Source organism: Columba livia, chromosome 3, assembly GCF_036013475.1.
Source record: "Columba livia isolate bColLiv1 breed racing homer chromosome 3, bColLiv1.pat.W.v2, whole genome shotgun sequence".
Lineage (NCBI taxonomy): Eukaryota > Metazoa > Chordata > Aves > Columbiformes > Columbidae > Columba > Columba livia.
Genome location: NC_088604.1, coordinates 93627953 through 93655110, shown reverse-complemented (window position 1 = coordinate 93655110; position 27158 = coordinate 93627953). Strand labels below are relative to the sequence as shown.

General features: G+C 38.6%; 1 protein-coding gene across 20 annotated transcripts in view; it reads right to left on the bottom strand.

Annotated features, from left to right (window-relative positions):
* The window catches only part of THADA (THADA armadillo repeat containing), a 167798-nt gene that overhangs the window by 79266 nt on the left and 61374 nt on the right, over positions 1–27158 (bottom strand). For 19 of the 20 annotated variants that reach the window (XR_010471580.1, XR_010471582.1, XM_065058283.1 and 16 more), the window contains one exon: positions 10518–10686. Coding sequence is in view for 17 of the 20 variants with exons in the window: in XM_065058283.1 (XP_064914355.1) it covers positions 10518–10686 (169 nt within the window). In the remaining 3 variants the exon portion in view is untranslated. Of the gene's footprint in view, positions 1–3997; positions 4148–10517; positions 10687–27158 lie in introns of all 20 variants that reach the window. The other variant, XR_010471583.1, reaches the window with a different exon arrangement.

The following is a 27158-nucleotide window of genomic DNA, read 5'->3' as shown; positions in this document are numbered from 1 at the left end:
TTATCTCCTTTCAATTCTTCTGATCCACTATTTGAGATTCGTGCACCCTGGACTTCAGCACAAGTAAGTGTTTACCGAATAGTTATCCACTTAAAACCTCTCTTCCCTCTTCATTCGCTCCTCCTGTCCAGCATTCTTTTAAATGCCAGTTTTTCCATCTTACTCCTCCTTTCTTGCAGGGCATTCTTCTACTTTGTGAACAGGCCGAGAAAACTTCCGAAGGCCAAAGAAGGCACCTTCTCACATTTCTCACTATAGCCTGAACTTCTGAAAACACAGACCATTGTAAAAAGCCCTCACTGTTCATAAATATTTTTTATACAGTCAGAACTTATCATGGATGGGTACTTTTAAAAGAACATCCAGGAAGTGTATCCAGGATTATCTTTTTTTTGGCTCTGAAAGTCTTAAAGACATGGTTTCTAGATCAAAAGGAAGACAGAAAACCCTATGCAGTGGGATTGAAAACATGTTTTTGGAGATGAAAAATGAACTCCATGGAGTACTAAATTAATCTAGAGCACTGGTACACTTTACAAGTTTCAACTTTTCCCTTTTCAACTGTAAAAACATCCTCTGCCTGTGACAGAGTGATAAGATTGCTTTCCTGACTAATCATGACAGATACTTAAAGATTCATAATACAAAACAGGTGCAAGAAATAAGCATAAAATTGAACACTTAAAAAATTTAGACTTCACAAGCATTCAAATGCTGTTCTGGGAGGTCTAAATCAAGTTACCTAGCCAGTGCCTAAAATAGTTCAACTCTCTTCTGGAAAATATAAGTAGTAAAAAGTAGAACACTGTGCCAAGAGTATTTGTTTCTAACATCTCCATCATCTAAAAAGAAAATAATCTGTCCATGATGAGAACTACACATAGGAGGATTTCTCCACTTTACAGAGGGGACACCTGTCACACAGTCCCCAGCACAACCCAGAGTAGTCCTCATTATGGTTACCTCTCAATTAAGAACAGCAGCAGCATGGTTTTAATTAACTGGTGAATATTGCTTATTCTACACTAAACCCCACACTTGTTTTTTTTAACTTCAACAACGTGAACACAAGGTTTACAACAACAGCATCTCTGCTGTAGGAAAGAACTCGATAACAGAGTTGTAAGAGCTGTCTAAACTCATGTCCTTTTGAAATCTATTGACATGTCTTAGGCAATCAGAGACACAATATTTGGGGCATTACTAATTACAGTTAAAGCAACATCAAAGCAACATCCAACCAGCAGATCTGCCCAAGCAATTCAGAGTACCATGTGACTTTCTCTTTTTTACAAAAAAAGGCAGTTGGAAGAAAACCTCTGGCAAAATCTCATCAATGATTTCCTTTCAGAGGCTGCCTCCGCCCATCCTTGGAACTCAGCTACATTTCTGTTGCATTCATAAATATAAATCTTGTTCTGAAATGCTTACTGCCTTCTTGTATCAGCGTACCTTTATATAACAGTTAATACAAATTTACAGCACGAAGAAATGAGACAACTGTTCTTTTATTGCCAGCTACACATAAGTGAATATGTTTTCAACTTGACATCAATATTTCTTTTCTCTTTGTACTAATCTTAAAAGTAAGGCTTATCTTGAACACTAAAAACTGAGCTTAGAAACAAAACAGCTGGAAGGAAGTTTCTTTGGAAAACATTTAATTATAGCAGGTTTATTTCTTTGATCTGTAGATAATGTAACATTTGTTTACTATATTGAGTTTTTATAAGCCAACGTTGAACTGCTACACTTCAAACTTTATTGCCAAGCCAAATAAAATATAATTCACCATAGTCAATGTTTCTGCGCTACCGAATAATGCTAAATAAACAATATGCTACTTCCCCATTCATTCCCTCAGGCCCCAGAGATCCTTTGCCTTCAAAACAAAACTGGAACAAAATATGGGCACTGACACTCCTGCTGGTAATTCACATTAAGGAATTTTAGGTCAAGCTAACAAGCAGTATACGTTTCTCTTTCACTCAGCCACAAGGACCAACATCCAAGAACAACCTCTAAAATATACTTGCCTAATTTGTCTCCTGTTGTAATATTCCAACAGCCTGGCCACTGGAGTCTGTGGGGTTTTATTACCTATTGAGTCCTATAACAAAGAAGGTCCCATGACTGTTGGCCAGCTCTTCTTCATGCGTCATTCTTCCCTGCTTTATTTTCAAATGCTCGTAATTATTTAAATTGTCTTTATTCCTAAGTATTAAACTGAAAAAAACCTGAGAGTGAAAGTAAAATCAAATATCTGAAGCTCAAACCTCCTTTGTAGCAACTTCAGCTAAAATCCTTCTCCTCTCAAAGGAATGGAAAAGCATCCACATTCATTAGGCAGGCTCTACTTTCATCAACAACAACCTGTCTTATACAACTCTTTGGGATGGTTAAACCGTATTGATGTTTTCATCACAAATTCCCTCTTTCCACCAGTACAACTATGTACTTGATTTTTATCTTCAACTAAGTCTCATCCATACCTCTCTGGCTCAAGAGTACTCTAAGCTAAGACAGCACATGCAGATGTTTTTCCAGCTGCTTGGTCTGTCTTGCTCTTTTTTCTTGGCCTCTGCTATCGGTCCTGGCTGGAAGCAGCACACTGACTCAGACAAATCTTTGCATGACCCAGTATCGCTATTCTCAGGTTATGTTCTTGTCCTGGTTTTATTGCTGCTTTAATGAAGTCTCCAACCATCCTTTAAATCAATTCTTTCATCGTTAAATCACCTCTTCCATCTGCCCATTAATAAGTAAAACATCAGTATGTCCAAGGAGTTGATACAGATAATTTGAAGTTTTACCATCACACAAATCTGTATTCAATAATCTGCATAAGGAAAAAACAGAAACAGCAAATCATTTTCATAAAAGCCTTGTACAGACGGTAGAAAAATCTGCCATGCAAGCATGCAGGTTTTTTAATCATATTGGTTTTTAATATGAGTATTCTAGATTCTTTCATTGTAAAGCATTTTCAGAAAGGTAAGTCTGATTCTATAGGATCCTGCTATTCCCTGAAAAATAGTAACAGCTAATTTCTTGTCCCACTGGAGACAGTGGAAAATTTAATCTTTAAAATAAATGTTAATTAATGTAAAGAGTTATGAAGCCCTCCATCTCCTATTAAATATAATTTTTGTCACATGCAACTGACTAAGTCAATGTGACTCAGCCTGTTCTGTACATTTGAAAGAGATGCAAAAGCGCTACTGGTTTCAAAAGCAAAACAAAAAAGGCTCAAAAACTTCAACACTCCTTGTGCAAAGCTTTGTATTTACATGCCAGACAGAACTGTCTGAATTAGTGAAAACCAACCTCACCACCAACAAAACATACAGTTCTTTGAATCAGTCTATTGCTATAATACCAATTTAGTTAATTGAAGCTACAGAATTTTGTGGGAAAATTCAAAGTGTGGAAAAAATTTTAATATCAAGAGTAAGAATTTGTGAAGAAAAAATGACTGCTGATTGATGACACTGGAAACAACATTAAATAAGTGAATTTCCATTTTTGTATTAATGAAGTCTCAACTCTGCATTAAAGCATAAAAAAATTCTTCCTGTTTCATGTGTCTCATGCCAGTTATATTTTGTATTTAAGAACACATCATGTGTACCCCTCAGACAGAAGCAGATTCTGTTCTTCTCTTGCTCAGGGAATAAATTTCAGGATAAATCAGTAGGAGTGACAAAACAGCAGTAAGTGGGAAGAGCGCAATGAGAAAGGAAGCTACCAGCCAGAGCTCAGATGAGAAGATGAGGGAAATGGAGAGAGATCTTCCTAGGGACCACAGCAGATCAAGTAGAATTTCTGTGACTCTGAGTTACACCAGTGACCAAAAATCAGTCATGACATGAAAGATCCAAATGCAAGGACGTGATAGACCAACAGAGGTTTTTTTTATTCTGTGAAGTTGTTTGATTGCTTGTAAAAGGCACCACCAAGTATGTAAATAATATTCATGAACAAAGCTCCTTCCTACCAGAAACTGTTCCTCATTGATATGTGTAGCTGCACAACCCACTGGGAACTTCTATGAAAAGCTGCATCTTGGACAGTACAATCCACCTCCTGATGGAGGAAGCAAATGGAGGCAGCAAGCACATCAAAATGAAGTCATGTAGTTCCCTCTCTGCAAATACAAGCAGCAAATCATGAGTCACTGAATGAAATAAGAAGTCTCTGAATCCTCCTTTCTCCTAATCTGTGCTCAAAAGATGCCAAAGGGAATCCAAAATGCTCCCCAAAATGAAGGGACTGCCTAGTGAATAGGCCAGATAAGGGAAGCAGTATTTTTTTGTACTCTTCTGTAGAACAATCTCAAGCTAGACGCTGTCAGCCCTAAGTCGTAAATCCACACAAGGCCTTTAGGAAGGAGTTTAGTGCTTTCAACATTTCAGAAGTGTCCCAAACAAGGTACAGAGAAATAAAATGAAAACACCGTGTCTCTTTTAACAACCTTCGTTTATCTGATCCTGTATGCATAATTGTAAGCTTGCCAAAATGAACATGAGGAAGATCAAACTGATAACATACAAGATAATGACCCAGTTGATGTGCAGATTCTTTAATTTGAAAAAGAAATAAACCTTAATAGCAATTACATCCGCTCCATAATTAATTACAGCTGTCCAATGAATTGTTCTCAATATGAACAGTATGAAAGGGTATGTACACTCTCATTAAAGTACAGATTTTCCCAGTATACAAACATGGGATATTTCTGGAAACTAATGAATGCAGAACTGCGACTGAAAGCTCTAGTCATACTGCTGCTACCCTAATAACATATAGATTCTAGGTCTGTGCACATCGCACAGATTTTGAAATCCAGCATCAATCATGCTAACTGATGCTCACAAGATAAAAACAAAAGCTGAAGTCTAACATCTGCTTTCCTTGGCAAACCACTCTGAAAAAACCTGCATTTGGGAGGGCCTTTTAAATCATTATAAATAATCTACAACCACATGAATTAAAGGTGATGCCTCATTTTCTGGGCAAATCATGGTTAGGGTTTCTGTAGCTTCTATTTACTTTGAAGTCCCCAAAAGAGGAGATCAACGAATTAAAGGAATCAAGCAGTCTGTGGTAAAGCAGGGCTGTGATATTTTGGGGATCATGGAGACAAGACAGGATAGCTGACATGTCTGGAGTGCCACAATGGAGGGATGCAGGCTCTTCAGGAAGGAGGTGGAGAACACGAGGAGATGGAGTTGCCCTCTACGAAGAGAACAGCTGGGATGCACAGAGCTCTGCCTGGGGACAGATCATGAGCCAGCTCAGAGCTTATGGGTAAGGACTAAAGAGCAGACCACTACAGGTGACACCATGGTGGGTGTCTGTTACAGGCCACCAGACCAGGAAGAACAAGTGGATGAGGCTTTTGCAGACCCTGGTCCCCATGGGGGACTTGAACCACCCTGGTATCTTCTAGAAGACCAACACAACACAGCATAATCAATCCATGGGGTTCCTAGAGAGCAATAATGACAACTTCCTGACAAAAGCAGTAGAGGAGACAACAAAGAGAGGTGCTCTGCTGCACTTCATACAAAGAAAGAATGGCTCATTGAGGTTGTGACAGTCAAAGGCAGCCTGGGCTGCAATGACCATGAGGTGGTAGAGTCCAGGATCCTGAGAGGAGAGAGCAGAGCTAAAAGCAATATCACAGCCATGGACTTCATGAGAGCAGATTTTGGGCAGTTCCTGGATCTGCTTGGTAGATTTCCATGGAATAAGGCCCTGGAGGGAGCAAGGTCCAAGAAAGCTGGTTGATATTCAAGGACCACTTCCTCCAAGCTCAAGAAACAGTCCATCCCAACACACTACAAGTCAGGCAAACGTGCCGGGAGACTTGTGTTGATGAATAAGTTGCTGCTCATGGCAAAACTCAGACATAGAAAGGAAGTATACAGAAGGTGGAAGCATGGACAGGTAACTTAAGAAAACAGAGACATTGTCCAAGTATGCAGAGACAGTGTCAGGGAAGCCAAAGCCCACTTGGAGATGAATCTGGCTAGGTAAGGCTGAGGTACTGCGTGTTGTCTTCATCTCAGCCTTTAATAGTAAGGCCCATGGTTAAAGGCTAAAGCTTTCTTTCCCTAGTATGGTCAGAAGCTTACCTTCTTGGACTCTGCTCAGCATAAAGTGTTAAGTGTACAGAACACATTATCTAAATTGTATATAAAAACTGTTCAAAGTTTCTATCAGGTGTTTCCAATCCAAGTAAATTCATGTTTATAATATTTAACCTTCTATTTGCAATGACAACCAAAATTTTGGTGGTTTACAAGAGACCATCAACAATAATAAAAGCTATGAATGTTATACTCACAACTTTATGCAAACAAGAATTAACCAGGTGCAGACTGATGGAAATAAAAATTCTGCTTAGCTTCACGGAGGTGTCCCAAGCACAGGCAGGATCAAAGAACGATTGAAAAGAAAGTGGAAGCTGGGAGGAATCTCAGGTGATCAGCTGTCCATCTCCCAGAACCACGCAAAATCTTACATATATGATAGCAGATCTATCTAACCTATACGCAAGTGGTGAACGTTAACACATCCTTAATGTTAGAAAGTAGTTTCCAGTATTTAAGTTCATATTTGACTGTGTTAACGAAGTAATGGAGAAAATACAACTTTCAGACATCAGCTATCAATAGCTTCCATTTTCCAAGACTATTTCTGTAGAAAACTCTTGAAGGCTACAGGCAATTTTTGCCCTGGACTTTCCTCTGTGCACACTCTTGCTTCAGTATGTTTCTTCTTGCTTTGCATTCAGTAAAGAGCTCCTAGTTTGTCTAAGTCGGTGTGTTATTACACTTTCTATTCATTCTGTATTAGATTGATTCCTACTTCTGGAATTCTCGTTTCTTTGAACAACCAGGTCTCCATAAATCCTTTTTCTACTTAGGGCTCACTTCCATGTTATCACTGTCTCTGAAATCTAAACTTAAGTGAACCTTGAGCTTCACTAATGTGTGGAGGTATTTGATTAACTCGTCACTTTAACAAGTGTTTTGCTCAAGACATTCAGGCTTATTGCAACTGCATAGAATTAGACAAACTGGTGACTGGGGGCCTTCATAAACATCAGGACACAAAACACACTCTTACATAGGTGTCATCTTTACTGTAGTTTCAAGAGACACAGTTAAGACTGTTGTCTATGAGACTGGACATTTCTACAAGAACACAGATATGAAAAGAGAAAGCAGACCATGCCTCTACCTACATGGTTTACAAATAACACTACGAATCAAACCAGTACACTGAAGTTACTAATCGCAAGTACGGGTTATCGAATAAGACGTTTCTGAATTAATTACAGCTTAATCCTGAATTTCTCAATTATTCTGAACAGATGGAATACATACTGAAGGAATTCCAACCCTAAAGCGGCAAAAGGTCGAAAAACATTTTATCCTCTGATAAGTATACCTTACAACCTTCACAAATACCCTAAGTGCCTTGGCAACTGCCAAAAGTCAAAAAGTTTCACAAACATAAAGGCTTCCCTACCTAGTTATAAGTTTTGATACACTTCCAGAAGTCTCTACATAAAGCTCTGGACAAGCTCTTCCTTTCAGCTGATCAGCTAAAAAACCTAGATCTTAAAACAAAAGAAGCCAGAAATACTTCATCATTCAAGAAGGCCAGTAGAAGACTTCTGCATTTTCTTGCAGATTACAAATCTGGCTCCCTCCCATTATCCCCCATGCCAGTTTGGATTATGGAGCCAAGTAGAAACTGCACTCATAAAGGAACACTAAGTATAGAACAGATTTTTCTCTTAGTCAGGCTGATGCATTTACTTAAGATGCAGAACTACTCCTTGAAGAATATCATCAGTTCCATAAGCATTACAGAACAGCACTATTTCTCTTAGATAACTCTTTAAAATAAATCTTCTGTAAAACATGTAAACCATAGGATTATTTTATCCTCATGCACAGTCATATTCCTACATAAATTGAGCCACAGTTATCGCACTGGGGATGAAAAGCCATGTTTTCACATAATGCAAAGGTCTGAAGTTAAACAGAACACATTTGCATCCACTGTCAAAAAACATTCCTTGTCAATCTCAGCATTTTGAAAATTGGGACATGTTTGGACAAGCATTTCAGGCTGAACTCTTTCTGAATGATCTTTCTATAAATTAACATTTGGCTTGCAACAGATGAAGTGATTGCATAACTCAAACATAACTGAAATATAATGGATCTTGAAGGTATATTTGGCACCACCACATGAGCTTTAAGTCTGAATAAATCCAACTTTCCTGTTTAAGACTTGACAGCATATGAACACCAAAACAAAAATCAGGCAATGAACTTAGCCAGCTTCTGACTAATGTGACTGAAAAACAAAACCACATTACTGAAATCCATTTTCTTAAGATATTGCTCTTGTACTGCTGGAAAAAAAAATAATCTAAATTTTATTGAGTTTTGTACAGACTCACTCTTTAGTAGGGATTTTTGGTTTGGTTTGATATCAAAGAGGAAGAAATTTTCTACTTTGTCATGGGAATGTAGTGCAAACAGTTTTGAACACTGCCAGATCACTGTCTCTTCAAGTAAGCCTTCAGAGAAACAGCACTTTAACCAACAGTCCCATAACATAATTTTCTATAGTTCAATATACCTTAGCAACAGCTTTGCAAGCCCCATCTTACATTGATAAAAAGGAAACCAAAACCACGTATCCAGCATCCCCTGAAAGTCACAGTACTTTGCTCTCTGTACTGTTTACAGGAAGTGCATGCTAACTACAGGTTGAACTACGCAGCATTTGCGTTTCAGAGGTAGAACATCAAACACCACCATCTCCCTTTTTGCACATCTCTATCACCCTACAGTGTTTCTTCCGAATATTTTGTCATTTTTAACTAGCAACAGATAGTTCAGCATTTCAGTCACGCTCCAAATTTGATTAAGTATTAAACGAAGACTTTGCACAACCTTGATTCACAAGTCATAAAAGCAAAGCCCAAGATAAACCTGAGAGACCAAGCATCACTGAACTCTTATGGGACAACTGACATTTTTTCAAAGCATGTTTTACTCTGACAGAACCAGTCTCACCCAGGTGCAATACCAGTTAGAGCAGTAGCTCCTAATAGCTGTTCAAAACTGACCAAAACTCACATTAATGCCCTGAGAATGAGAATGCCTCCTGCGTCACATGTATGGCAAAGAAACCCCACTAGAATTCTGCATAAGATCTTGTTAGAAACACCGGATTAGAAAACAGATCATCATACGGGTTCTCTCAGAAACAACCCTCCATTATTATTTTTTTTTCCCCCCAGGTCACTAAAAATAAGGTCGTGGCTTAATACACTATAGCCAGACCATACCCCCATGGCCAGGGTTATAATCACTTTGGAGACTAAGAAAGCACTTCATTCTCTCTGTTGGAATAACCCTTCTCTCCTAAGGTGTCAGGAAGGACTCCAGGTCGGTGACATCCTGGGGCTGCACAGCTTAATTTGCTGAGGGTAATCTCCTTCTGCCCATGCAGACGCAGCAGCTCACAGGGTAAAGCGTGTGTGTGTGTACAGGTGCACAGACTGATGTTCAGAGCAGAAGAGGCTGGACATGATCATCCCACATCCTGGGACAACCTCCACTGTAACCCATCATCAGCCAAATCCAGATTCAATTGGCTGAAATCCTTTACACATAAAGTTGACAATAAGAGCACTAGCAGGACTTCACCCACTTCCCTGTACCAGGTTTCCTGTAAGGTCATGATTTTAAAGGGAAACAATATGCTGGAAAAGACGCATTAAAAAAGCAAAACAAAGCTACGCACACCCCACCACACAGTTCACAATGGGAATGTGTACCTAGACGGCTTGCCAACTACGGCAGACTAACAGAGCTGATCACATACAATACGGCTTTGTTGGAGGGTTGCTTGTGAAAAACAGGCAATAAAAACGGGTAACTTATTACCACGATGGCTTAAAAATCAAACACACTTAACCGACTGCCGTAAACCAAAGGAATGATATATGGGCAAGGAAGAAATTTCTGATTCCAAACTGATATCAAGCTGTTCTCTAGAATGTTTCCAGAAGAATACAGTATAAAGGTTATCACAACTTGTACAGCAAACTGACAGGAAGCTGCTGGTGTAGCAGGAAAAGCAAATTAATACATAAATACATAGGTAAGTAGCAAGTCTCAATATCTGCAATGCTACTGGTGCCTGAACCTCAGCTTTGCCTCAGATTTGCTCTGTGATTTTGGGCAAGTCACACAGATCTCACTGTAGATGTTTAAACAAAGATACCTCCTCTCAGAGTGCTTTAATTTCCAGAGATGAAACATAATATGAAATGCAAATGTTGATGTTTACAGCTTGGAGCCTTCTAGTGACCATTGAAATGCACATTCCATGCTTATTATCTGAGAGAACTGACTCAAAAGCAGTCTTCATATATGTTTTGACAACATGTCAAAGAACATCAAACCCCCACTTACTTGCAGAAGCGTTCCATGAATATAATTCTGTCGTATGCAAGGACTGGTGGGGTCTGGAAGCCCCTCCAGCAAGGACAGCACTGTATGTGGCACTTCATTCACCATAACAAATGGAACGAGGGCCCGACCCGACATCTCACGGGAACGGTAGACAGGAGAGTGCCCACACCTAGAAAAAGGAGAAATACCAATTTTTTGTCATCCATACGTAATCCACTGCTGTGACTAAAGCAAATAAAACAAAGGGCAATGCAATGAAAACTAAAACACATTTCTCACAAATCAAATGTACAGTCTTCTCAGTAGTGAGAATATTTGCCCAGAAACACAAGCCATACTAGAGATGTGTTGGAGGCTTTTTTCCTTCAAAAGTTTGTGTTTACAAAAAGTAAAACAAATTTATGCCACAAAGCAGGTAAATATAGTGTTCTGTCTGTCTTGAGGATTATGTTACTTATTAAACAGCAATTGTATATTGAAACATATTATGAGTTTGATTTAAAACTATTACACTCCATGCTCTTAACCAGATGTTTCCATAAACACAACATAATGACTACTGGAATTTCAAGTGATAACTCCCACTGATTCGACAATATATTTAAAGGCAAGAAATAGGTTCATACCTAAAAGACATGTTAGAAGATATTTTCCTATTATTTATAATGGGTATCTAAAAATAAATAATTTTTACTTACTAAAAATTAACTGCTAAGACTCAACTGCATATAAAACATAGGACAAAAAGAACCTTTTATCTTTTAATGTTATTAAGGTTTTAACTATCTGTAGAGTTATTAATATAAATAGAATTAACTATACAGCTATATTAACATATTACATATTAACCAGCTTTATACTACTTCAGTAGCATGTATACTAAGTTGAAGTAAATAAAAATCTTTTACCAAGTAGGTTAGGCTAAGTCTTTTAACGCCAGTAATTCTTACATGTGTCAATTTTTGCATTATTAACACAGGTACAACTCAGCCACTCACAATCTCAGACAACCGAGGAAGTTACCATAGGGTTTAGAAATTAACATCCAAATGACTTAGGTGACATAAAATGCAGCATGACAGAACTTATGATACCTCCTGGCTGACTATGACAACCCAGAGAAATGCTTTTCCTTCTTCCTACCCTTTCCTCTGTTTCTTGAATTGCTTCTTACATATTTTTAGCTTACAAAATTGCACGTAATTGAGATTATCCCCTGCCAAAATGGGCAAATTGCTTTTCAGCTTTCCCAAACAATCCCTACAGGGTCATGGCTACCTTATTTAAAAATGAAATTAAAAAATATTCTAAGGTTTCAAGTATCTCTAGCAAGTTTAATTCAATACTCAAAGTAATTGTTTACCTTAGTTCGCATCAAAGAAACACAGAAAACAATTTCCATCTTGAATCAGCAACTGAATAGGGTTTTGAACAGATGACTGCAAATAGATTTAATTGCAATAGCATTAACAGTCAATGTTAAGCCATGGTGGGCCTGAAAAACCCAGACCTTGTTTAGAGGAAGGAGTGCACTACGCTACCCCAAAACGACCGGCTTTTGGGGGAATTTTCATCCTCACAGTGCAGCAGCAGGTTCTGTCCTCCACCTCCCCATGCCTTCCCTCCTAGGAAATGGTATTTAGAAAGATCATCTTTGCATTTCCTTTGCAACGAGACTGGCTGCTCTTCACAACAGGACACAAAAGCAGTCACAAGCGGAGGCTCTTCCATGGAAAAACTAGTTTTGTATTGACAAGATGCAAGAAGAATCAGCTTAGCTCTTAATACAAAAACTGCCACATTTTTACACAAAAACCTGAAAAGTGATTTGTCAGCAACCGTCCCTGTACTTGTGCTAAACCGTGTTTTCTTAACCAAGAGATTCTTGCATACAGACGTTCTTTCCAACCGCAAGCAACACTGATACTGTAGCAAATGCGTAGTTTTCAATCAGCTATAACTCGAAAATGTCATTTTGTTCGTGACCCTTTGCAAATTATCATTTCCCAAGGAATGTGACATGTCTTCAGAAGGAAGAGTGGAAAATGGATAAAATGCCAGGGTTTCCTCTACCTTGTGCAAGGGTACTTTCCAAAAGTACGTGCTTCTCAGGGAGTTTTCTCCTCAAACATAATGCAGTGACTTAGAATGGAATTCTGTGGGGTTCTTCCTAGTACTAAAAAGTGGGTTTGAGAACAATTTTTAAATAACACGATTTTATCTATTTGTCTTGTAAAAACTGACTTTAAGACTTAAAACATGTGCATACACATACGGAGAAACAGCATTTTACATTATCAAATTTTATTCCATGCTGTTATTTTACCAAATTTATTATGGAAATAGAAGTGACTGTTCTATATTTAGGAAGAAGAAAATAATTTTATATTACGGGGAAAATTGTCTCAGCTGCCTAAAGTCTGGATCCGCAAGAGAGACTGCCACCTCAGCACTGAATGTATATATGGCACAAGCGCAATTCAAGAGGCTACAGACAAGTCTAATCTTTACCTCTGATGCTTCACTTCTTTGTTCTCTAGAGCTCAGCGGCCAAGTGTTACCCCACACAGAAGCGTAACTGGGACCCCTCAAATTCGGTTTTGTTTTGCACTCTGAGGATGCTACATCTGGAGGGTATAATGTTCTCCTCCCCCTGGGCAAACAGAGAGGTGCCCAGCAGGTGAAGAACTCGCCCAGGACACAGGGAACCTGTGCTGCGCCCCAGGGAAATGCAAACCCACAACTACTACTTGCCCAAAGTGCGAACCAGCTACCAACCTGCCATGGTACCAGGCACCTCCTGCAGGCTAATGCAGACACCTCATGCTACAGATTGCTCCATAGGCTGCAGTGCAGTCACAGGAACTGACATCTTGCTGGAAAGCCTCAGAAGAGCACTCCCACAAAGCCATCACCAAGGAACAAAGGCATCACAAAGTTTAAGAAGAATAAAGTATCTGCTTTGTAGGAACACAAGGAAGGTATTTCACATTAACAAATAGCCTCCCAAATCCAAGAGGGGTTAATGTTCCTACTCTTTTTTTTTTTTTTAATCCCCAAATACTCAAAACTCCTCCCCCGCTGCCCCCAGAAGAAACAGTACTGATACTATTTCAAAAACACTCCTCCTTTCACATACATATCATGCCAAGTCACCACTAGTGACCTATCCCTGAACTTCTGCATACCCCAGAGGCACTTATGTGCACATCTCTCATGTTTTGAAGGCACTTGGATTCATTTCCAAATCATGCAAGAAGATTGCCAGAAGAACATAAAAATACACACTACTTTTTCCATAGCCTGTAACAGCACCCTAGATTAAAAACAGGCACTTTTGATTTTTACTGATCCCACTTATGATATAAACTTTAACCTGTAAATAAAACTAAACAGGATCAATTCTCAAAAAGTGAGTGGAAGAGTGAAGGCAAATAGCAATTTTTTGTTTATTGTCACAGCATCCTCCATGATCAACTATACACCTTAATACCACGTCCACCACCTGCATTCTTAAACGCTTATTTTAACTAGGATTTAGCATGAGAAGCAATCTGACAAGCCTTGTCAAGAAAAATCATCACAGAAACTCAGCAAAACCTACCAGCTCAAGGAAAGAAACATTTTAAAGCTATTGAAAGTATTCTGGTTACTTTCTCCTACAGCAGCTTAACATGCTGCCATCCCTGAGATTAGTTTCGCTGATGTGGTGGCAGTTGCCTGGCCAGGACATGGACAGAAGGAACAGGACCTCCAGCCTTAGCCACTTCACCATCCAGACTCTGAGCTTCAGCTGCCAACGACACCACTGAAATCTGTCGCTGGCTGCTCCTTCCCATCTTCTCAGCAGGCAACTACGAGCAATGGAGTCTTGCACCTCTTAGGGCACCACGTATGTGTGTGCAAACCCATATTTAAAACTGCTTCTTTTTCTTTGATTTGGCAAATACTTGCACAAAGTCAGGGAAATTATTTCAGTATGTGACACTTTCTTTATATGCAGATCACGCATAGACTTTAAAACCTAAGAACTATCTAAAATGTTGCCTCATATAAAAACACACAGTATGCCAACCTAATTTTGTTATATCTCAAGTTAACAACCAGCAAAGATACTTGCAAAGTCCTCATGTGATACATCGCTGTTAAATCCTGAGGGCTATTAACAACTGTTGAAGTAGTATTCCACGTTGAACTCGGTACTGTTTGCCTAGGTGCATGAGGTACTGGATGTAAACATGTTTACTTCAAACAGTCCATGATCAAGAACAAAGAGTCAATAAATCTGAAAAGGTTTCACTTTGTGTAACCGTAGATTCAATGCATTTCCACCACTGCATTCCAGCTTTAACACTTAGATCCCAAACAACCCTCCTATCTGACATAATTTATGATCAACTCTTGTAAGGCACAAAGATTCCATACTCCTCTGCACACATCAAAGTATCTAATTTATTACTCTGGCTACAGAGTACACTAGCTGTAAATAAAAATATCTTTACAAAAACACACAGGTGTCTCCTATGTCCCTGTTTTTCTCCCTTTATTATGCCACCTCAACAGGCCATCTATATTACCCAAACTAACAAACTAAATAAGGATTACAGTAATAATAATAATAACACAGTAAATAAGGTTCCAGTATAAGTTGGGGAATGACCTGTTAGAGAGCAGTGTAGGGGAAAGGGACCTGGGGGTCCTGGTTGACAGCAGGATGACCATGAGCCAGCACTGTGCCCTTGTGGCCAGGAAGGCCAATGACGTCCTGGGGTGTATTAGAAGGACAGTGGTTAGTAGGTCCAGAGAGGTTCTCCTTCCCCTCTACTCTGCCCTGGTGAGACCACACCTGGAATATTGTGTCCAGTTCTGGGCCCCTCAGTTCAAGAAGCACAGGGAACTGCTGGAGAGAGTGCAGTGCAGGGCAATGAAGATGATGAAGGCAGTGGAGCATCTCCATTATGAGGAAAGGCTGAGGGAGCTGGGGCTCTTTAACTCAGAGAAGAGGAGACTGAGGGGTGACCTCATTAATGTTTATAAATATGTAAAGGGTGAGTGTCACGAGGATGGAGCCAGGCTCTTCTCGGTGACAAACAATGATAGGACAAGGGGTAAAGGGTGCAAACTGGAACACAAGAGGTTCCACTTAAATATGAGAAGAAACTTCTTCTCAGTAAGACACTGGAACAGGCTGCCCAGGGGGGTTGTGGAGTCTCCTTCTCTGGAGACATTCCAAACCCACCTGGACACATTCCTGTGTAACCTCATCTGGGTGTTCCTGCTCTGGCAGGGGGATTGGACTGGATGATCTTTTGAGGTCCTTTCCAATCCCTGACATTCTGTGATTCTGTGATTACCTTTTATATGAAGGTCAAAGAAATAAATGAGTGGAATTAACTGAAAAAAAAAAAATAAAAAAAAAAAATCACATCTGTAGTTGAAAATATGTCAGTTATATTAAGTAATACCTACAACTGTTAGGAGGATTAACAGGTAGAAAAACATCTATTTCCAGGTTTACTGGATGTTGTCTTAGCAATCCGTGTATTACTAATTATCTCAGTGCTTATTAAGAACACAGATAATTCCTGCTACAGTCTGTGGCGGGTGCACTTGACACCCCCCCCAGCCAAACCAGCAGCAGTTTGGTCCAGGCTCCAGGGGAGGTGAAGGCCTGCACCGCAGCCAGGCCACGAACTCCTTCCAGGAGACCCACAGGGAAGCACAACAGCAACTGAACACCGGTGGCTTGTGGGCACAGGGAGCCTTGTGCAGACTTTTCCTACTGTATGCAATTTGACTACGAGCCAACCACTTCATTCTATAAATACAACAGCCTGGATGAGCCCACTTTGAGCTCCCCCTGCTAAATAAGTGAGCTGTATGGCAACGGTTTTACTACTCAGAGGTCAGTGAATAAGCCCAAATTCAAAATCGTTTAGCTTAAGCAGATGCACACCAAATGTAATGGATTATTTAGAGATATAAGGTTGTATGACTTTTTAATATACACTTTGATTCATGTTACTCAGTAGACTAGATTTGCTAAAATGTTAAGCTCATATTTGCCAAAAGCAACTGCAGACTACACTAAACACCTGCAAGATGAAGTCTAACTTGCATTTTGAGGGGAAAAATGGAATTGACTGGGAAAACAACAATCCAAGGCTAACATAGAGACATTACAGATATCTGCATAGTGGGGACTATTTTGCACTCCACTGAGAAAAAAGGATTTATCCAGACAAAATGGCACCTTCGAGGATATGGACCAAAACCAACGTCTACAACTGAACAAAACAACGGCCCCACGTGGAGTCACAGAAAAGGGGTCCAATGGGGAGCAAAGGACCCGGTGGTAAAAATTTGCTATCGGACTGGATCTTGGTGTGCATGGTCTGTAACGCTATAGAAGTTTGTAGTCTTCTATGCCTGAGTGGACCTCTACGCAGGTACCCAGCTTCAGCCAGCCCCTTCTGCTATTCTACTCCACTAAATTTTTTATTTTCTGGGAATCTTGTCTCCTGAAAGTCTGTTCTGCATATGGTCATAAGGCCTTGCCTGAGTTCTAAAATACAGACGGCAGAGCGAACAGTTATCAAGGAAAGAGAAATCCTGACAGTTTGCACCACGACGGATAGGGCCTCGTCTGAAAGTTTGGCTCCAGAACCCCCAGACACAGCTCCTGGAGAGAACAATTATCAGGGAGGGAAGATGCCTGACAGCTTGCTGTGTGAACGGGTACCACCACCTGGAGAGAAATTAAGCAGCATTCCGCTTGGTATATTTCCCCCATGCAGTAAGTAACAGAGTGAACCTGCCACTGAACTCTGAAGTCGCACTTCTCTTTAAGAAATCTAAACATTGTTCTGCAGCAAGGAGAACCCTGAATTACTCCCCTCGCGACACGGTCCTATAGACCCTATCGCAGCATCACAATTTTTATTTCAGTTGAAGTAAATTCACACCCACCAACTTCACAAAATGTTGGAAGAGGGAACCAGGAACAACAGCTGTCAAAATGGGCCTGAAACTACAGGAGAACAGGCTGAACATAAAAGAAAGGAAGATTCTGCAGAACGAGCCTGTGATCTCGTAAGTCAAAGCAGGTACCCTGCTGCCACCAGAGAGAGAGGCTGGAGGAGAGGGCAGCAAGCCAACCTGCCTGCGAGTGCAAGCATTTCAACAGCCTCTAGGGCTTTCAAAACATAAAACTGATTGAAAATGAATAAATAAATAAAAATCAAATAGATGTTATCCCTTGAAAACTGGACCTAGTTATGCCACAAGGTCTTAACAAATGCACTGGAAATAAAAAACTGTAATACCATGTCTATATAGAATCAGACAGAAGTGTTAAGTTGTACAAGAAAGAGGTTTTGTCTTTCCTTCACCATGCAGTGACATAGATCCAAGCCATGTTATCAGTTGGTAAGGTAAGAAATAAAAATAAGAAATTACATCAGAGGAAAGCATGTATGGGGATCACAGAGAGAAATATTTAGCAACATATTCAGTGCATATTAGAAAGAGTTTGGTTATCAAGATACAAGAGCACTGTATTGCCTGTATTAAAATAACTAAAAATATTTTTTTATTAAAAAATCATCAAGATCATATAGTAGTTCTTTTTTTCCCCCCTTCAAATTCCCTCCTGAAAGATTACATTTAGCAATTTTCTAATGTAGTATTACAGGTTTCCAAGCAAAGAAAGGTCCAGATATAGCATTACAAGAACACACACCCATGCTTCCACACAATTAACATAACTTGGACTTCCATACGAGGGACAAATCAGCAGGACAGTACCTATTCACTAATGTGACAGTAAGGTTTCCTTCAACGTGAACTATAATTTGCTATACACATACCTAAAGTTTCTCTTGTTCAGTTATTGAATTACTTGGTTTGTGCTTTTCTTTTAAGGAAACAACTATTTTGCACTTCATTAAATTTCTGTGCTCCCTAGCAACTAAAGTATCAAAAACATTTAATTTTAAGAACTTAATTCACTCTGGAAACCTTTTACTGTAATTGGCCGGAAGATAATTTCAGATTAAAGAACAAAAAATTAAGAACCAAAAAACCCCCAGAATAATCTGAGTATTGATATAGCATCTCAATATTTGCCTAACAACAAACATTACAAAAGTATCAACAGTTTGCTGGAGGTTTTAGATCTACAATCAACACGTGAATGTAGTCCAGAAAATGTCTGAACACAACCATGGACAGAAACAGATCAAGTTTAATTTCAGGTTATTTATGCAGTACTAAACCTCTACATTCTTAATTTTTTTCCTTTAAAGTGAAGTTAATGGTTGCCCAAAGCCCTAGTTTTTTAATACATTGTTTTAAGTATTTTACTCTTCCAACTTGGGCAATTAAGATAAAACCTCATGTTTTTGTAAGGGCAGAGTCTTCTACACAAACACTTAATGAATCAGAGTAGCTGTAAATACTGCAGGTACTATGTAGGCAAAGTACACAGGCTTTTATTTGCCCACAAGCTCTGCCAGGAGCTGCTTCTACAATATGCTTCCAAGGGCTTTCTAGGAAGAAATTATTTCTCTCTTCTTGTCACCAAGACCCGGGTTATTCTAAAAAGTGGCCAACTGATACCAAGCTAAATCAACAACAGAAACTGTAATTGTTGTGGTTCAGCCAGCCAACAAACTAATATCTCTAATGCGTAAGCCTAAGAAAACTGTTACTAATGCTGCATGTAAACTTTGGATCAACAGAAATATTTCAGTTCTTCAATACTTCAATTCAAATTGCGGTTTCCTACAGAACATGCAGAGACAATTTAAATGGCATCTTTCCTTGCATTCCCATCAAGAAATCTCAATATCTCCAGGTGGCTAAGCTCCAGGTTTAACTATTGCTTGAAATCACACGAGGTCAGAGCCTCCTTTCATGAGGTTTTGGTTCACAGCTTTCTAGAGAAAAAAACAACCGCTTCTAACTCAAGGTCACGTAAAAGAAAAATTTTCACTCACGACTGTATTGCAATATCATTAATTTGTGAAAAGTTACTATCTTGTTTCACAACTGCAGAGTTATGGAAAGAAACACACATCACTTACTACCAAAAGTTAGGAAAATAACAACAAAGAATATAGACAAACTACTTTGTCTTAGCAACTGTATCATTATTTGAAGTGTATGAAAGGGAAGCTGAACACATAAATCAAATCTCAGAATCTTATGCTGATTTTGCAAGCTTCAGCTGATGGGAAACAGGAATGCAACAAGAGCAATTTTCAAAACTTATTATCAGATCCTTGAAAACAACCAAAGGATCTGGGTTCTGAAAGACACTTTCCTTTCAGCTGTACCATCCAAGCAGCGAGCCCCTCACCAAAAAGCCTTCCCAAGATTGACTCTTCTCAAACTCACACTACTGTTTTTCAAAATATTGGCTTCTAAAAATATCATTTACTTGGTTTTCCGTGACATGCCTACCATCCTCTGCATCGTTAATGCATTCTTCCTCTCCAATTCCATGTTCCTTCCTGCAAATACTTTTGCAGAACAAGGTACATGTTAATTGGTTGCATTTCTTGGCTAGCAAAACACTTAATTGCTGGCTAATTTTAAGTATGTAAATGAATAACACAATTACTTCACCAATCATGTGTTGACAGTCAAGTACCCCACCATATTTTTTACAGGATCATGTTTCAAATAAGTAATATACATCAAGTTTTTATCTAAGATCACAGCCACTGGCCCTCTTCAGGAGTTTGCAATACTGGAAAAAGATACTGTCACTCTCGATGCTCACAAACATCTCTCTACTAGACATCACCTTTTATTCCCCATTAAATCTGACAGCTTCCTACACTTTGTGAATATTTCCTGAGTTGCTCCAGCTGATAATCTACCAGCGAGCAGCAGACTGATGAACACAATAAAAACGGGAATAAGGAACCGATAATTAATACCTGCAGGTTGTAATATTTCCCATCAGCACCATTTGCACATGAAAGTAACATCTGGCCACAGCTTAAGAGAAAAAGTTGAGGAATACAAAGAACATAGAAGATGTATGTTGATTTTTGGTTGGTCAGGAAGGCCTTGAACAGCCTAGTGCCGATCAAGCACTTCGCAGTCCTCTCTAGCACTACAATTTGAACTTAACCAAAATGGAAAAACATACCATTTACTATATCTTATTTTAAAATCCTAAAAAACAAAAAGTCCAAAAGCCTTCTCATTAATACTTATCGCGAACCATAAATATTTTTACAGATTTGTAGCAATTCCCATGTAATCATGACTGCAAGACAATACACTAAGTAGAAATGGAAGAATTCTGAGCCAGTCCCAACTCACAAGAAAGGAATTACACTCAGAAGCAAAACACGTTCCTCTCCCTCCCTTCTCTCCTCTCCAGCCATACAAACCTTCCATCTTGGATGTCAAGCAAGAGATTTAACACTACACAATACAATAAGAACCTAAACAACAGTGTCTGGTTTAGGGGAGTACATTGCTCCTTTTTCCAAATGTCTATGCCAGCTCATGTATTTTGGGAACCTTGCCTATAATCACAAGGATACCTGTCCTCAAATTGCAATGACCGGTCAAGCTTCCCAGCAAGGACAGGACATTCCAAGGGGTCAGAGCCTACTATCCTACCTACTATCCTACCACCTCCTACTATCACAGGGATTCCAAATAATAAATTATTACTGACAGTTGTAATACTAAGAAGTCATACTGATCAGACATTAGGTTAAGAAAAAAAGACAGGAAAAAACAAAGACCAAAGAATGAGATGATGTGCATCTAATATAGAAACCCAGTGAGATGCTTTTATACACAACTGTAATCAGGAGCAGTTATTTTCATACAATAATCCTGCAACAAACATGTAATTCTTCTCATCTAATGTGGAAAGGCATTCCCACAAAAGCTCTTTGCTTATCAGACCTCTCACAAGATTCCCAGTCTTACAGAAATGACAGCTGAAAATGGGCAAGTTTTAACATTAATTGTCGCACTGGTGCCACAGCACACTAAAATAAAGAAAAAAAAAGAGGAGAAAGGCAGATGAAACACACGCAGCACAACCATTCAGGCAGCCTGTTTGGCCCATTACCGAAGGATACCAGTGTTTATCCTAGAGAAAGTCAGATGCCTGCTTTCAAGTCAGATACAGGATGATATACTAAACTCACACAGGCAATTGTACATGTGTCAGTCAAAACAAAAATGCAGGAAACTGCATTTAAATAACTTACATAAGCAGCGATTTTAACAAGGTATACATGGATGACTTCAGTCAAGCTCTTCCCAAACAAACTGAAGATAGCTTGTTCTCAAAACTCCCCCAATTCTCCATCTCTTGTGCTCCTTACTGTAAGGTTTTAACCTTATTTCGAAGTCTCACAGGCACTTTTTATTTTACACTTTAATTTTTTTTATTTCTCCACCTTACCCCTGACCCAATTCCTATGAAGCCTACAGAGGCTTTGTCACAGAGCTATAACAGATCAGGACTAGACACCTGACAGACCAGATATAATTTAACATAATTAAACACAAACCAAAACAATAAAACTAATAGGCATAAGTCAAAGATGAACTACTTTGAAAGAGTAACCCACTCACACACATGCAAGTAACATTATTGATCAATGAATACTGAAATTCACACCACCTTCTAGAATATTACTACGACTTACTCACGTCTTTTTCCTCACTATGTTTCCTTAAGTAGCAAGCTCTCACAGATTTATAAAATAGTACGACAAAATCATATCTCCTAGAAAGCCCCAGAATTCATGGTCAGGTGCTCCACTTCCTGAGAAGCTCAAATAAATAAGTGAGATGGATCCAGGTTTAATATACACTTTTTAAACTCCCTAAAACATATAATTCAACGAGTTGCAACATTAGATCACACAGATCAGAACAGTAAGATGGTAATTTTACGTATGCACCTTTACATAACTGGATTTGTTGTTCAATGGCAAAAGACGTGAACTATCGCAATATTTCTTCCTTGTCTGTATTGAAGTAAACCGAGCAATGAAGACTGAAAGGAATATGTAAGGAATTTGTGAACATAAGCAGAAAAAGGAATGGGGAGAGGACAAAAACAAACAACAAAACACAACAACTAGTAAAGCTGCAACAGAATGACATTTTGCAACTTAGTAGGAAAGCATCAAAGAACCACAAATAAATTGGTCAATGGCAAAAGACAGCACGATAATATAAATATATGAAGTATGTCTGGCAACTGAAAACCTTATTTGGGGGATACGGCATTATGCAACATCATAAGATTTCTTCATTTCATGGGAAAGGTCTTACACATTTCACTAATCAGAAAAATATTGAAAACAATTGGTCCTCTATACTAGGTTCAAGCAGAGGGCAACTGAAGGTCTATTTTTTTTATTTCCAGCAACTATTTTTAAAGATAGACTCTGCTTCACTTTGGCCAACAAAAACTGTAATACAAAATTAACTATAAGAGATCAAAATTCAAGTTCAAATTCCTATTACAAATTTGTATTTTGAGTAACAGCACTTTTAAATTAGATCCTAAGCTTGTTGGTATCTGATATTCCTTAATCTCTGAATAGCATTTTGTACAGAACAATTTATGGAATCTATATGTTATAGACTGAACCTCTTCACTAAGAAGTCATCTTTTACAGCAGGAACACACATTTTGTTTCTAAATTTAAAAAAAACTTCCCTTGTAACATGCATATTAGTCTGGATTGGCACCTGTTAAGATTTTAAAGCAATTTAACTATAAAAGTCTAGAAAACGTCTTGTATTTACCCACTAAATAAAACCAAGAGCACCACAGTACTTGTGCTGACTGAAAACTCATGTGGAATCATGGCCTCTAGCATATTTTCTGCTTTTTCCTGCCAAGTTTGAAAGAAAACTGGATCAACCATCTGCATCACTTCTTGTAGAGGGCCAGATCTACAAATGTAACTCTCTGCTAAGAAACATCAGAAGATGAGAGTCACTTAACAAATCAAAAAAAGTCCACTAAATCCCTAGGGGAACAGATCTTTCCAGGGCAGGGGATAACAAGATCAATGTAAATCCATGTACCTTCTAGCTGATGCATCCAACCCACTTAGATTTATTTTAGTTTTCCTATCACAGCTACTACTACAGCATTTGAGCTGCCAGTTTGCTCACAGCCTCTCCTTCACTCATCGTTCCTTTAGGAATGACTTACAGTAACAGGGCACCTGAGAACGCTCCATCCTACCAAAAATTTTTCCTCGTCACATACAATGTTGTTTTCCTTGTATCTTAGTGTCTGCCATTAACTAATAGAGTCAGAGGAATTATCCTTGAGTATTAAAGCCAAGCTCACTTGAGTGCAAAACCAAAATAGCACCAGATCAGTTTGGGGTGGTGGTCCCCAACATGAAACAGCATCAGGGGATTTGGGAATTTAGCTCCTCCATTTTATATAAAGATGCAAGTTACAAAATTCTGCACAAGAAAAGAGTGCCTATTTCACAGCTGTGTTAATTTCATGGCAAGATGTTCACATTTCTATTTAAATTGTTCTCAGACAGTGAATTTCCTCAGTGACTTGCAACATAATATACCTAGAAGAAACACTGCTTTGAAATCTCTCTATTTGACAAAGTTTTATAGGGAAAATTTCACTAAGAATTAAAAACAGTTTTGTCAAGTGGAAGACAAGACAAGTTTCTAAGAACTGTTCAATAAGTTAAAGCTAATTTTTTGAAAACTTCCTAAAAAATTGAAAAGTCACACTCCTAGACTTCAATTAGCGAAAAGTATCCAAGCCAATATAGCAACACACATTTTACTCCTTCAGAGCATTCAGCCCAGAACATTTAACACTAAACAAACACTCTGTCAATGCCATGGTACGAGAGGACATAAGGTAACTTGAATTTATATCATTCTGAAGAGATTAGAGGTCTTTGAAAGGGGGAAGGGGAGGCAAAAGGGAGGTTATGTTTTTGTTTCATACTTAAAACATTACCTCCCAATTACCTCCCTTGTTAATCAAAAACATTCTGTACATTCCTTCATCTTAGAAAGTCACCATTAAAGCAGACCTATCTATCTGTTAAACAGCAACACAAAAAAGTGAGGTAATAAGCTGTGAATCAAAGTGTTCCCTTCCAAATAAAACATCTGCAAGGGGATAGGGGAAAAAATAACTTTTAATAGAACTGCAGATAGGCAATCAAATGCTTTAGTTCAACAGGGAGTAACAAGCATACACACAGAGGCTGAGATTTGTCCTTGTAGCATTTAATCGTACTCATATTGTGCAATTCATCTCAGCACGGTCAGAGCAACCACAGCTCTACTCCCACTAAACGGAAAATTCCACTCAGGCTTAAGTTAAATGCTTCAAAAGCCCTATTTGAATTCTTCCTGCTAAACCCAGTTTTGTTCAGAGAACTGCTCATTTGCTTGCAAACGCAGCAAGTACACTGTTCATCCTCTCACAGCAACAAATGAATGTCGCTTCATTGTGGGTTGAGCCCTGGAAAGAGCCTGCAGATGAGTTACGGGTGATATTCACCCCCTCTCTCCCCACTGCACAAGTGGTTATCTTTCCTTGACTGCAGTACAGCAACAGAAGTGTAAAAAACCTCCGAGTAAAATATATAGCAAATAAAGGTTATAATTTCATTGGGCTACCATTAATTTTATGTATACACAGAAGTTAAGTAATACAATACCACATTGAGCAACTGAAAGGAACAGTTAATATATACAATTTAATGTCTTGATGCACAAGGCCTTTGGCACGAGGCCTTCTCTTTGATCCTAAGTAGTTACTACACAACAATCTTCATTACCACCTTCTAAAGAACAACCCAACGAACAGGAAAGAATTCTATTTTAGTTCATCTGCTCCTGTAGAATGGAAAAATAGAAGGGAAACAGAAGGGGAAATAGCAACATATTTATCTTACCTAGGTAAATCACCCTGATGTATTCCAGCTAACGCAGTCAGAGTGAACTGAAAACAATCATGATAATCAAGAACACGGGCATAAGAACAGTACAAAGAAATAGGGCCAGTAAACAGCACGCTGACCTATACCATAAAGACATACATCTGCCCCTGCAGAATCTCCTGGCAATCAAAAAAAACCACCAATGCTTTGCTAAGTAACCCATCAGAAAATGGATGTCTATACAGCCACATACAATTTTCTGTACAGAATATTTGAGAATTTTATTCTAGGCTTACACCTGTATCCAAAGCACTTACTGCCAGAATCAATAGAAAAGAAACACAGAAAACATCATCTTTATCTGCCACTCCTCTCCTCTTTAGGAACACACTTAAAGGAAGGCAGGCCCAATAGTACAGCTCTCTTAGAAGTTTCAGGTTCTTCATTTAAGGTTTTTATTGTGTTTTTCTCCCCACATCTTCTGAATGGATTTAAATAACTTCAAGAGAATAAGGTAATTAAGTGTGAAGAGTTATTCTGCTGGTTTATGTACCTTGCCAAAAGTAGTGGTCATAACATAAAGACAAAACTCAAAAGCTGTAACCAAAAACTTAGTTAATCTATTATCAATAACAGAAACTATGCCAAAACATTACACTAAAATATAATAACAATAAATAAATAAGCACTCTCTGGTGTATTAGCAAAGGCATAAAAGAGCTAATCAATTATGTACCAAACAAATACCGTTTTAAACATTTCCCCAAAGAGCACTTAACATTCAAATACAGCAGAAAACCAAACATTTTTGATTGTTAAGTACAGTGCATTTAACAACTCTTACTATAGGTTTTTTTCCTTTAAGAAAAAATGGTAGGGCATAATTTATTCTTGAAAATTCCAAAACCTTGTAAGAAGCAAGAGATACATCACATCTGCTGTGGAGAATAAGCAAAGCGATTACTATTTTCTATAAAAACTGGAAGACCTGAGGATAACAACAACTCTGCCTTGTTCCACTACTAAAGGAGCAAGATTAAGTGCAGAATTTTCTCACTCTACTGCTCCGAAACTTTCACACAGATAGCAAGACTTCCTCTAAAACTGATCATGCACCTTTCTCCTCACCCACCACAGCCCTGTTCCCTTATGAGGTCCCCCATCCCATACCAGTGGCATATAGAATAGCAAAAATATCTGCTGAATATCTTGATGTAACCACCATGTATACAAAAGTTACACCATATAAACGAAAGTTACACCATATAAAACTTGAAAAGTCACCTTAGATATATATTAGATACAGGATATATCCGTATCTTCACCTAGCTATATATGCATGTATTTATATATATGGATGAATATGGAGAGAAACATACACACACATCTACAAATCTATATACTAGTCATTACATTTATGTGTTACAAACATTCTGCGGGACTGAAAAACCCATCAGAAGTTTGTAGAGCAAATCTTGCTAAAGTCAGTCAAGCTCATCAGCTTTCACCTCACTTCTTTGTGGCAGCAATCACACTGAACAGCATTTGCAGATAAAGATTTACAAACAAGTCGTGAAATGACTTGCAAGAGCTGAATTCCTTATAATTCCCCACAAGCATTAATAAGTCCAACCAATGAATATCAGGTTCTCTGTTAAGAACTAAAGCTGAAGGGAAGCTTAAAAAGGCATTTTAG